We start from the raw sequence: 14,338 nt of genomic DNA on the forward strand, positions 1-14,338 counted from the left end.
TTATGTTTGAATTTGTCATTTCATATTTTTAGTTTCTTTATTGCAATTGATGATTTATTTTAATGTAAAAACTGCATAGGTATTTGTGAATATATAGATTCTATTCTTTATAAACGAGCTTTATAAACAAGCTTCCTGAACAAGCTTCAAACGAGCTTTTAAACGAGCATTTAGCGAACTCAAGCTCAAACAAGCTTATAAACCAACTCGAGCTAGAACAAGCTAATAAACAAGCTTTCCCGAGTCAAGCTCAAGTTCAATAATTCCTCAAACTAGCCGAGCTCAAACAACATATTAGGCTTGATTTGAGAAACGAGCCGAGGTCGAGCTCTTCTTTTTAGTCATAAGCCGAGCTTGAACACATGAAAGCTCAGCTCGAATACACCCCTAATCATAGACGAGAATGTAAAATCTTATATTGTAAAACCATATAATACACATACCCTTAAAAAAAAGGAGGTAGTTATCGCAAGGCTTTTGGTGTTGAACTTTCTAGATTCAAAGATGTGAAATAAACAGAGGAAGAGAAAAGATCTTCTCACTGCATTTGTTTGGGAAGATAAGAGGGAGAAGAGAAGAACGGGCGCTAAGACAGTCACCATCGCACCCCATCGGAATTCATAACCATCCAAACTGCCTTCCAATGTTTGATGGCGCAATAGTGACTGAAGGAAGATTCTCATCAAAACATACTCTGAAAATAATTGGGCTTGGATGATGGATAGATTCAAAAAGAAAAATTAACAAAAAAAAGAGAATAATTTATAATAGATAATCTGAAACTTTTCGTGGTCTTTTTTACGGATAACTAAATTTGAGAGGGCCTTTATGATTAGTTTCATGTACTTATAATAATAGAACAAGTCACAATTTTACTTCTAATTGTAGCAGGAGAAGAATTTACGACTTAGGGCTTGTTTGGATAGCTGGAAATTATGGCATAATCCGTACAATATAACATAATTTAATATTTTTCCCGAGAATTATGTCATATTGATCTGCTTTGGTACTTATTTTAGAAAATAAAATTATGGCATAATATAGGTATTATGACATAAAAAAAATATTCCACTACGAGTGGAATATCTTCTCATTACAAAAAGTCTCTCTCTTTTTTTATCCAGCCACCAACCATCGGTCCACCGGCAGTCTCGCAGACCTCCGACGACCGGGCACCGGTCCGGCCGGCATCCGGGACCGGTGGCCGGCCGGCATCCAGCCATCGGCCACCGGTCCGACCGACCTCCAGTGACCGGTCACCTGTCCAACCGGCCTCCGGTGACACACCGGCTATCCACCGATAGTTCGGCCGGCCTCGGGCGGCTAGTCACCGGTCCATCGGTGGTCCGATCGCCTATTTGCTAGCCTCCGACAACCGGTCACCGCTGGTTCGGCCGACCGGCCGACCGGCCGACCTCCGGCCACCAGTCCACCAATGGTCTAGTCGTCGATCGCCCAGTCTCCGTAATTTTTTTATTTTGTTAACCAAACACCATTCTGTAAGAATAAAATATATCATAATTTCTATAATAATCACTTGCACTCCCTACATAATAAAATTATGTCATATTATTTTATTTTACATCCAAATAGACCCTTATAATTTTTTTTCCCAACCCATACTTGTTTGATGGGAGATTTGTTCAAATGATTTGGTGTTTTAACTTATAATTAATTATAAAAGAATGCATTTTTAAAATTTATGCTCAGTGTTCTTTTTATTAACTCACAATTTTTTAACCAATCATTAGGGAAGGAAAATAGTAAATTGATATTTAAAAAATAAAAAACAAATTATTAGTAAAAATTTATTTGCTATAGGTTATTGTAAAAAGAATACTAAAAACCAATATAAAGGTTCTAAAAAATATTTAAATTCTTGATTAAAAAAATATTTTAAAAACTATCTCAAAAACCATGCAGTATCAATTATATTTCTTAATTTGTTTTGAAGAATTTTCATAATCAGTACCTCTACAACAGTGATATTTCATTCTCTCCGATTTCAAGGTGGAGAGTTCAAATCCTTTTCTAGTATTGTGATTAAGAGTTGGTGACTTGTGCTTGTTCAGCACAACACAAAAATTCTAAAGAGGCGCTTAATAATTTCACAATACATACAATATCTCTTGCTAATTGCTTATTAGGCAATACCTTAGTTTACGTATGAAAAGTTAAAAAATAATACCGAGAAACTAGTGAATAAAGAACTAGCAAACAAAATTTCATAAACAACGTCCTTCATGAGAGATGGTCTTAGCGTAAATTGGGCTACAGAAAAAAATTATAAAAATAAATAAAAATTTTATTGGATCGCAAGTTACATAATAAAAATAAAAAATATATATAGATTAAAAAAATTACGATTCTTATGAATTTGATTATGTTGATAATAATAATAATAATAATAATAATAATAATAAATTTTGATATAATTTTTTTTAATTTATCATGAATTATCCGGTCCCAAAAAACATAGGGTGATATTAAAATAAAACTAATATATTTCTATATTATCATAAATTAATCATATTTTGTATTTAAAAAATTAGTTAAGATTCTTACCAATAATTTGTTTAAATAATAATAATAATAAATTTTAAATATCTTTAAAAAAAACATAAATCAAGAAACCCTACCAAATTAGGAGCCCTACACACTTACCTTAGTAACCTATGGTTAGGGCCGGCCCTTTCCTTAATAATTATATATGAAAAGTTAAAACAGTATACCAACACAAACCAGTGAATGAGAAGCCAGCAAAATCCACACGAACGGTGCCCTTAATAATTCCACAAATATATATATTATCTCTTGCTAACTGTTTATCAAGCATTACCTTAGTTTACAAAAGTTAAAAGACAATAACAATATGTACAATAAAAAAAATCAAAAAAATATAATAAAAAGCACACTCCAATGAATGAGAAGCCAGCAAAATTCACACCAACGGTGCCCTTAATAATTTCACAAATATATATTATCTCTTGCTAATTGGTTATCAAGCAATACTTTAGTTTATAAAAAGTTAAAAGACAATAACAGCATGTACAATAAAAGAAAATTTAAAAAAAAGTAAGATAAAAAGCACACGGTAATACTGTATGAGAAGAGTGACACGGAAAAGATATTAAGAATAATAATTATTATTATTAAAGGGGAATAAAACCAACTAGTGGAGTGTGACTGTCAGATCCAACGAAATCAGAATCTTACAGCCTGCAACTGCTCGCGGTTCTCGCCACCCACCATCTCCAGCAGCACAAAAACCGGTCTGTAGTTTTTAGGAAACCAGCATTTAAACTTAAAATAAAATCTGGAGATACTAAAATGTTGAGGAAAAAAACATAAATTTTATTCCTCCCCTGGTGTTTGAAATTTTACTTTTTCAAAAAAGGACAAACAATTGTCGTTAATAGCTATAAATAAAAAAGAAAAAAGAAACTGAAACAACGCTTGCAAACAATTAGAATAAGGCCAAACCAAAACATTGAAAAGGATACCAATTCCATGGAATCTGTCCTTAATTTTGAATTCAAATATAATTCAAAGAAGATGAAATAAAAATCTGTTAAAAAAACACAATAGACATCGATCTTGCATTATAAATTTTTGAAAAATTCAAGTTTTTGGCTACAAAGAGAACCATTGAAATTCCATAGAATCAATCTACAACTTTGAATTCAAATTCTTTTTCATTAACATAATTTATTTGAACACTTATTTAAATACTCACACTGAATTCAAAAATTTAACCTAATAAAATCACAACTTCACTGGTAATGAGAATAAGAGAAAGGAGAAGCGAACCTGCGAATGGGGATGATTCTTTTCCCGCAGCTTCCTCTAAACAAGGAAGCAAAAGGAAAAGAAAACGAAAGAAGATAAAACTCCAACAAAGATCTTCTAGAAAAACTTAGGGTACCCCGTTCACCATCTCCAGATAACGCTTGTTCGACTCCTCGCGCTGCAACCGCATCTCTTCCCGGTTCATTCTTATGAAAGCCTCGAACCTCTGATCAAGCTCCTCGTGCCCCATCATCAGAACTTCTCTTCCCCTCCAACCCGAAGACTCCTTGAACGTTGCCGAGTGCCGGAACACCGGCTCTCTGGTAGCCTCAGTCGCCGGAGCCCTGTCAGTACGCTCCCAGGTCTCGCTCTTCCTCAGCTGCGGCCGAGCCGGGGACGCCGCCGCCTCCATTATGGCCTTCCAAGTCGCATCCATCGTCTCGTTCTCCAGGGATTCGTCTGTGACGCAGGATCCATCAGAGGATTTCTCTTGCTCCACCACCGGATCCGGCGATCTGGAGTCGGATTCCAGCGGATCCGCTCGAATCTCGGTCCATAGCTCCGCAGAGGGCTTACGGGAGAGGAGATCGCGTGGTTTGGACTGGGGATCGGCGTCGCGGCTGCTCTGCTTCTTATCAGAGAGCTTCCAAATGACGATGATAATGAAGTGGATGGCAGCGAAGAGGTAGGGAGGAGAGAGCCATGATCGGAATGAGGACCAGGCGCGGGGGAGGGAGGAAAGAAGAGCTAAAGAGTAGGGTAGGGAGGTGCGAGCGAGGGCGGCGGCGGAGACGGCGCCAGCGAGGAGCACGGCGAGGCGGGCGACCCAGAGCGCCGCCGAGCGACGACGGAGGAGGTCGGCCATCAGAACGCAGCGGAAATGTTGCCGTTTCCGGTATTTATAGCGGAGACGGATAAGGGCTGTAATGAAATATGGGCCATTGGATGTCGGTTCTATTATAAAGAGCAACAGATTGATATTCGCCAACCCTTCGTTTTTAACTTGAACCTCGAATGATGAAAGAATGGAACGAAGTGGTCGAGTGTGGAGGGATATGAGTGGGTAGTTTGTGGAAAAGTAGTTTGTGGAAAGGTCGGTGTAAGCTCATGATGAAGGACAGTTGTCGCTCTGGGTGCCGATGTTGTTGGAAAGGGAACTATCAGTATGGGACCGTACGAGTAAGAGACTAGAGTGTTGTGTATGTTGGAAATGTACACAATGTTGATGGATACTTTCTTTGGTCATAACAAAAAAATTTTGATTTTAAAATATGGGGCATATCAATTGATATTTCACTAAAGATTATATTTGAATGCTGTCAAGATTTATTTGGAAATGAGTGATTTTCTTTTATATAGATATATATATATATATATATATATATATATATATGTATGCAGGTAACTGTGTTGTACACTTGTACATGTATAATACAAAATATATTAATGTTAATGATAATTTTAATGATATTGTGCGTATCAATCATATTTATTTTATTAACAATAATGTTAATTGCAATTATAATCATTTTATTTTATTTTATTTTATTTTGCATATAAATGCAATCATAATCAGTGGTGGAACCAGGGGCCGAGCGGGGGCTTCAGCCCCTTGGCTTTGATGAGGCTACCCTCACCCAAGGTTTCTCCTGGAAAAAGCTCAACAATGAAGGATCCAAAAGGAAGCTAGTGTAGACTTCAGCCCCCTCTTTGTGCTCAAAATTGATGAGGATGTCCTCACCGGAGTTTTCCCGAGATGAAGGCTAGAAGCTCGGTGAAGGAATGAGAAGGGAGGAGATGAGGGTAGTGGACAGAGGAATGAATTGGACCATTGGATTTGGATGGAAAGAAGATGGGAAAAAATAATGAACGACAAAGATGGGACACATGTGGCAGTGCACCCTGATTATCAAATGTTTCAATGGAGGGGTTCCTTGACTTATTCTCTCATTTAAAGGGATATGCTTGAGAATTTGATCTTTATACATATTTATTATCTTTGTTTATATAAATTTTTAAATAATAATAATAATTATTAAAATAAAAATAACCATATAATAAAAATATAAGAAATAATAATATAAACCATTGTAGTTTCATAAAAAGATATTTAAAAAAGATAAATGACTCTAGTTTTTATCTCAATAACAATGATTGATTTATCTTTCGCCCATTATCTAAAAGTAAAATAAATTAACAAATATTTTTTTATAAAAAAATAGAGTACAAATTTAAAAAAAATTATTTCAAAATAGTTATCATTTTAAAAGTAGTAAAACAATATTTTTTTTAAATTTTATTTTTCTTCTTTTCTTTTGAAAGTATATAAAATAAGAGAGTCATATCCATATTTCTAAAAAAAAATTATTCCAAAAAAGATAGTCTGGTTATTTGATTTATTTTATAAAATAAGAGAGTCATATCCATATATCTAAAAAAAATTATTCCAAAAAAATAGTCTAGTTATTTGATTTATTTTTATTCTAAAATTTACAAACCTTTGTTATTCTTAATTAAAAAAATAGTATTCTTAAACAACTTATATTTTAAAATAGACGAAGTAAATATTTAAAATTATTGAAAATTTTACAATTTTTTCCTATCAGAGGATAATTTTCTTTTTATGGCACTATCAACAATTCTTGTTCAAACATGTATTTCTTTTCCTTGTATATGCATTTAAATCATCATTATTTTAATAAAAAACTATATTATTACGCTATTTTATATAAGAGACAATTGTATTAGTGGATGAATTTCTTTTTAGTATACTCGTTCCTTTAGCCCCCTCATGAATTAATCCTAGTTCCGCCACTCGATCATAATCATAGTGCGTATATATAATTCATATTCAATAAAAACATAAAAAGAAGAAACATCTTAATTCCATCCTCCCTCTTATTGCTCTTTTGATTTATCTATATTTGTCCTCTATTTTAAAAAGTTAGCGTAAAAATTCGGATTTCTATTTTAATCTAATTTCCTCTAACTCTTATATATCCAATTATCCAAATAGTAGGTTTAACTTTATTTTTATTTTTTTGGCAGGAAGTACCCAAAAATCCCTTATTATTATTATTATTATTATTATTATTATTATTGTTATTATTATTATTATTATCAACTTGTTAAAAATAGAATTTGAAACATTGGTTTTTTTATTTTTGAAGATAATAAATTTAAATTTTTCTAATTTTTATAGTATTTTACTTTTTGTTTAAAGATTATGATAGTTTTTAAATAATATTTAATTGTTATTTTTATAAATAATTAATGGAATTGTTTTTTTAAGTTGGTTAATAAAACTTATTTATTTTTGTAAGAATACTGAATCAGCTCTTAATAATCATTTCCAATTTCTTTACTTTTTTTCTTGTTATGCTACCTTGCTATGTTATAATTTTTTTATTAATGAAATTATTATTTATTCAACTTCATAAAAATTCATTGCATATCTAATTAGACCGTTATTAAATCCATATTAAGTGTTTCTACAATTTTTGAAGAATTATTGAATTTGTAATTTGGTTTTTATTTTTATAATTTTTGAAAAAAATTGGTCCATGCAATATATATATACATGTTTATTAACTGTTTAAATTAAACTTTTTCTAATTTTAATGGTGTGTTATACATGATGGATACTAACGGTATAAATTAAGTTTTTCTTAATTTTTATGGTGTGTTATATACATGATGGAGGAGACAATGGTAAACTTAAATGTCGAATCTGTAGGGTTCTGACATCAGTACCTAATGTAAACATTAACATTACAAGAACTTTAGTATCCATATTATTTGTCATTTATTTTGTTGTTTAAATGTGACTAATATTGTTGTTTGTAATTACAAAATCAGTCATAAATTATAAATGTACTCAACATATGATGCACATCAAATGGAATGTTAAACAGGAAAATATGGACAATCCACAGGAAACATAATTAATACACACCAAACAAAAATAATTTATACACAGGAAACAAAACTACTACAAACTCAATCGAAATAATACACACGAAATGAAATTATTGTACACAAGATGAAAAACAATACACAGGAAAGAAAATTAAAACATAGATACCCAGTCAACTACATAACAATATCAAAACATACATAGTTCGTGACATTTTAAGTGTGCGCATGAAAGGGTGTGCCATTGCCCTGATCATCTCGTTCTGAGTTGACGGACAGTGTGAAAAAACTATGATTCAGACAATCACCTCATATAATGTGTTACGGAGAGACCAGTTTCACAAAGGCGGCGTCTATATGCCCGCTATTGAAATCATTCAAAGGAAAACAGGGAAGTGTATCATCTTTCTGTACGAAATGTTTGCTAATTTTGTGTAATGAGTTGTTTCATGTGTATTGTAATAGTTTCATGTGTATAATACCAAATATCTGTGTAATAAATATATATATATATATAAGCTTCATGTGTAGAATCCTTGCTTCCTGTGTATATTCCTAGCATCTTGTGTAGAATCCTTGCTTTTTGTGTATAAAATGTAATTGATGTGTAGTGTTTCATTTTTATGTGTATATTATAGATTAACTGTGTATGATATGCTGATGACATTGTATTTGTTGTGTGTTTGCTTGCTTTGCAGTTCTTCAAACTTGTGTCAGCTAGTAACAAAGAGAATTGTTGATAGTTAGGAGATCGACAGCAAAAAGGAAGCTGCTACAAACAACGAAGGCATTTCAAAACAGTTATAATGTTTATGTATTCCGTATTCATGTGAACAATAACATTTTCATAACTTTAGTTTCCATATATGTACTTGTGTTTTATTTTGTTCTTTGTGAATGAAAACATTGCGTATACAATCAATTAGAAAATCAGACTTAAATAAAAAATATACAAAGAAAATAATGCAGATCAACATAATTTATTAAACAAGAAAAAGTAAAGATACACTGGAAATGTAAATAATACACACCAACCCAATATAACACATAGGAAATGGATATAGTACACAGCAAACTGAAGCATACCATAAGAAGCCGGTTTTCTACACATGAAATGAAAATAATACATAATACTCCCAATATATACACAGGAAACAAATTTAATACACAAGCTACACAACAACAACAAAACAGACACAGTTCATGCTTATATTAGACAAAACTAAACATGGTAACAGGAAAAACAAATAAATTACATTACCATTATGTATCGAATGTTCAGTCCGCTATGACTGCATTATATGATCTACGATTATGTCCAGCTTGATGGCACAGCTATAATGTAAACAGCAGACATCGAAGGCTTGTAACTCGATTCTCTTTCTTCTTAGATGATCGGACCGTTTATTTGATATTAGCGGCCGAATTCAAAACTCCTATTTGTCATTAGATGAATTGTCACTGTCAGAAAATCGAAGATATTGGGTTGCCATACGCCCGACGATAGCATTCAATTGTGAATTAATTGTATAAGTAAAAATGGATATTTGTGTCTGTTTGCATGATCAAGGCACTTGCATGCTTGTACGGTAGGCCATGTACTTCCCATCTTCTGCAAGAACCCCGAAATTTGATGACACGTATGGTATGTCAACAACTCTATACAATGCCCGTTTTTTCAATTTCTGCTTGACACGTTCAAAAAACCACTTCTTGCTTGCTTTTGGATGCGCTATCGTACCGATGTCTCCACCGTAAATGTGAGTTAATTGAATTCTCTTCAGTTGAAACGTGCCTACATTTCTCTTTTTTGAAGCATGCACTCGCCATTGGCATTTTGAAGCAACTCACCTTACAGTCACCCAGATTTTATCATTTTTTATAAATGTAAAGGCAAAATTTTGTCTTATAGTTGTGCTTCACAGGTAATCTTTGAAGTGGTATGCATTCTTAAACCGATGGTCTACTTTGAATGTCGACCCATCATGTTTTTGGGAACACCCTGCAATATTGAATACCTTAGAAGGAGTATGTTCGAAGAAAAAGTATTGCCATTGGGGTTCATGCTATCTGAGAAGGATTCCCTGCGTTTAATAAACAAAAAAACACAAAATACATAGGAACGGTGATTACTACAGAGGAAAAATTAATAATACATAGCAAACGTATATAATATACAAGAAATAATTATAATACACAAGAAAAGATAATAATACATAGGAAATGATAGGAATACAAAGGAACGATGACTTAAACACAAGAACACAACCGAAAAATAACCAGAAATAACATTCATTGTTGTATTACGATGGGGTCAATGAGTTCGAGTTTCCATCTGCAGAGCCACTCACTTCCTTGATGGTAATATCCATAACAAATTTGTTGAAACTATGGTATATATGATACATGCGTTTAAAATCCAGGTCAAACTTAATTGGGCAAAGCGTTTTGTATGAGTCAGGTGTTACGAACTTCACTCTCACTTGAAAAACATTCAGGCCCCAACACACACATATCTCACCCATGACTGACTCCCATGCGCTAAAGATGTTGAATTGAAGCATGCATCTTTCTCCTTTGTATCGCACCATAGCACAAAAAGTTTCCATTCTTGATGATATCTACATGAAATTTCAAAAAGGTTGTAAGATTCCATAGTCACAAAAACATGAAAAATAAGAAGAAGGTTGTAAGATTCTGATAAGTGCTTGTGTGTTAAGAATACGAAGTGTTCTTTCCTTACAATGAGCATTACTTTTATCAGGTTTAAGCGCTAATACATGTGTATTTGTGTTCTTTTGCGCATGTAGGGTTGTGAATCCATGTTTTGAGAAAAGAAGCCAAAAGTAGATCGTGAATGCATTAGTTGGTGGGGTTCTAAGATATATGAATGTGTGGCAACCTCCATGTATTCAAGCTATTACAATGAGTTGGAGGGGCACGAAGGCAGTCACACTTGCGTATCCCGACTTGTGCATTGATAGCAAGATCTTCATCAACGATATTTTTGATTGAAGAAGATCTGCGATCTACGGCATAAATGTGTTCCTGTTTATGTTGCCTCGATGACAAGTGTGGAATTGGGAGTGTTTCGGTGGAGCACTGTAGCAAGTTACTGTAGTAATTCATTGTAGCAAGACACTGTAGTAGTTGTTGTTCACAGCCGGCCGAAAATCAGATTTCTAGATAATTCACATGGGCGTGTGAAAATTATCCATGCCCGTATGGAAAATCCACATGGGCGTGTGGATGCCCAATTCCAGTCCTATTTAAGCTGCGATTCAGCCCGATTTTGGGGATCTTCTTTCCCCCTTCTCTCCAATTTTCTCCATCTTTTGAGAGGCTATCAGCTAGGGTTTTAAGAGGCTTTTGGCACGTCTTCGGAGTGGTTCTCCTGATTTGACACCACGAGGTGTGCCCTAGGCCGGACAAGGGGACCTTTAGAGAAGACGAGGCAACTCCACATGACCATCGACATAAATACTAAGGGGGTTTTCTGCTTATCTTTACTTTCGATTTCATTCTTGATTGTATTATGCTCCATGGAGAGCTAAACCACCTAGTAGGTACATGGATTTTGTAAACCCTAGGATGTTATTGTTTCATTGACCTTCCATTATGCTTTCCTTAATTGATGCTTTTATTTGAGTTCCAACCTTAATTACTTGTTGAATAATTTCTCCATTAGAGTGACACTAGGGTTGAGAGTCAATATTGGTAATCTATGTGGATGGGTAACATGCCATGAGGGTTAAACAAAGTTAGATTGTAGAGGGTTGAGAGGGTGAGTCGAGAGGTATCGGAGCGTCCCCTTTCCCCTTCGTTGTGATTTATCCTACCTCCATTTTCTAGAGTTCTTTATGGTTACAATAGAGTGAAGTGCTAAGGGATGAACTCCTCTGGGCTTAGTTGTGCGAGCAACAATGTGAAGCGTTGAGGTGACCTTAGTATCTGGGGCTTAATTATAATTAGGGGTATTTCACCTGGACCAAAGGGTTAGATCTACACATAGGAATAGGGTTTATCACTTGAAATCCCTAGAACTCCATGCAACTTTGTGTAGTATGAGGTGTTGATACGGAGTAATTTCTCCACCGGGACACAGTGTATGGTTAGTTACGGTTGACCTTATGTTTGGGACCGTGTGCTTTAGGATCTCCACGACTCATTGAGCATTAATTAGGAAGTATAATGGTAGGTCTTACACTTGAAGCATAAGTCCTAGGGGGCATTGTCCGAGTACCCCACTTCTATCGATTGCCTTGCCCCTCACTTACTTCTGGCACTCATTCTTGTTCCTTTTATTTCTGTTTACATCACATCTTATCAACACAATCATCATTCATCTTCACTTGGTTAAATAGCAATTTAGGTATTTTTTTTATTCCCTACTCTCTATGGATACGATACTCCACTCACTTGGGATTTATTACTTCGACAAATCCATGCACTTACGGGTCACACGCAAGGGGCATTGTCAAGTTTTTGGTGCCGTTGCCTGGGAGTAGGTATTTAGAGATACTTTGAAGTTTGCTATCTTAGCTATTCATTCATTCATTCATTCATTCATTCTATTTCACATCTTCTTATTCTATCATCGTTCTGATTTTTTTTCTTTCTTTTAGAGCAGCTCCAGATTATGACACGAGGGAACCCTTCGATATTGATTGAAGGTGATGCTGAACTTGAACGTACACTCATAAAAAAGGGTAAAGAACCTGTACAAGAACTGTTGAATCTAGCTGAAGTTGAAATTGAAGGGTCTAACAATATGGCAGAACAGAATGAACAACATAGAACACTCTTTGATTACGCCAGACCGTCATTATTGGGGACATAATCTAGCATTGTGTGACCCCCAATCAAAGCTCAGAATTTTGAGCTAAAGCCGGCATTCATCCACATGTTACAGTAGTCTGCACAGTTCAATGGTTTGGCCGATGAGGATCCAAATAGTCACATAGAGAATTTCTTGGAAGTGTGTGATATACTCAAGATCAACAGTGTTGTTGTTGGAAACCTGATGGCCCCATGGTCTTCTGTGGTCCTTGATTACTCCATGAAAAGTTGGGATGATTCTTCCAACCTGAATTGTAGGTGTTGCTGTATGGATTCCCTTGAGGTCTCATTCCATTGCCTACAAAGTCAACGTTCTCAATTGAAGAAACATCACCAATGACGATTGGGCAATTGGAGGGAGCATGTCCTCCACCACAACCGGTGCAATTGGTCATGGTCAGTAACTCTATTCAAGCTATAAGATCTAGCTTCTTACTCAAACTCTCCACTTGGGCCGCCAATGAAGTTACCGCATCAATTTCATGCGGACCGACCACCTTTTTTTCTTCTCCTAGCGTTCATCTGGTAGCTATTTAACCCCATTTCCTCAATCAATTGACGAGCCTCATCGTGGGTCTTGCTACCCTAAGGTACCTCTTCACCGCATCCAAGAGTTGCCTTGTACTCGGGTTCAAACCATTGTAGAAGGTTTGAACAATCATCCACTCCCGGGAATCCGTGTTGCGGACACTTTCGCAGAGTTTCTTGAACCTTTCCCATGTCTCAAATAGAGACTCCAATTCCAATCGCACAAAGGATGAGATCTCATTCCTAAGCTTTGCTCGATTTTTCCGGAGGGAAATAACGGGCTAGAAAAAGCTTCTACCATCTCCTCCCATGTAGTGATTGATGCTCTAGGTAATGAGTGTAGCCACCGCTCGCTCTCCCTTCAAGGAAAATGGGAAGGCTCTCAATTTGATGGCATCATCCGTCACCCCATTTATCTTCGACATATCGCACACCTTGAGAAAGCTTTTCTATGTGATCGTTTGGATCCTCATCGGCCAAACCGTTGAATTGTAGCTGATCGCTGCAAAGATATGGATGAATGCCGGCTTTAGCTCGAGTTCCGAGTCTGTAATCGGGAGACGCACAATACTTGATTGTGTCCCCAATACTGAAGGTCTGGCATAGTCGGATAGTGTTCGCTGTTGCTCATTCTAATCTGCCATGTTTTCAGATTCCTCTCCTTCCAAATCACCCTGAATTATGTCGTTTCTTGCATGCAGTTCTTTCCCTTTTTCTTCTAAGTGTACGTTCAAGCTCGGGGTCTCCCTTTAATCAATATTGATGGATTCCCTCGGGTCATAACCTCGAGTCGCACTCAAAAATCAAGAAAAAAAAATCAGAACGATGATAGAATAAGAAGATATGAATTAGAATGTGTGGTGAAATAGCTAAGAAAACAAAGTGCAAAGTATCTCTAAACGCCTAGCTCCCCGGCAATGGTGCCAAAAACTTGACAAGATCCCCTTGCGTATATCCCGCAAGTGCACGGGTTTGTCGAAGTAATAATCCCGGGTGAGCGGGGTCGAATCCATAGTGAGTAGGGAGTAAATACACTTAATTCGATTCTTAGCTATGTGGAGTACCAACAATGATAAGTATGATAATGATTCAATTCTCAACAATTAAAAGCAACAGTAAGAGAGCAGAAGTAAGGAGGAGGCAAGGCAATCGATAAAGATGGGGTACTCAGATGATGCTTCACCTAGGAAAATCGTTTCAAGTGCAAGAACTCTCTATTATGCTTCCTAATCAATGCAATGGTGAGTCGTGGAATACATAGTCCCAA

The 14,338-nt window shown here is 35.5% G+C and overlaps 1 protein-coding gene and 1 non-coding gene across 2 annotated transcripts; one reads left to right on the forward strand and one right to left on the reverse strand.

Moving 5' to 3' along the window:
- Window positions 1–2,998: 2,998 nt before the first annotated feature.
- On the reverse strand, window positions 2,999–4,919 carry LOC120269610. Its single transcript, XM_039276874.1, has 2 exons — window positions 3,811–4,919; window positions 2,999–3,274 (listed from the first exon to the last, which is right to left on the reverse strand). Exon 1 carries the CDS (start codon window positions 4,652–4,654, stop codon window positions 3,917–3,919), a length of 738 nt encoding a protein of 245 aa, XP_039132808.1. The 5' UTR covers window positions 4,655–4,919; the 3' UTR covers window positions 2,999–3,274; window positions 3,811–3,916.
- Window positions 4,920–13,216: 8,297 nt separating this feature from the next.
- LOC120281694 lies at window positions 13,217–13,322 on the forward strand. The gene has a single exon (XR_005542763.1). It is a non-coding gene; the product is annotated as a small nucleolar RNA R71 (small nucleolar RNA).
- The last annotated feature ends 1,016 nt before the right edge of the window (window positions 13,323–14,338 follow it).

The sequence above is a fragment of the Dioscorea cayenensis genome, chromosome 2, assembly GCF_009730915.1.
Source record: "Dioscorea cayenensis subsp. rotundata cultivar TDr96_F1 chromosome 2, TDr96_F1_v2_PseudoChromosome.rev07_lg8_w22 25.fasta, whole genome shotgun sequence".
NCBI lineage: Eukaryota > Viridiplantae > Streptophyta > Magnoliopsida > Dioscoreales > Dioscoreaceae > Dioscorea > Dioscorea cayenensis.

What these genes read in the sequence shown, in the direction of transcription:
- LOC120269610 (XM_039276874.1), bottom strand. Translation starts at nt 4,654, where the DNA reads ATGGCCGACCTCCTCCGTCGTCGCTCGGCGGCGCTCTGGGTCGCCCGC.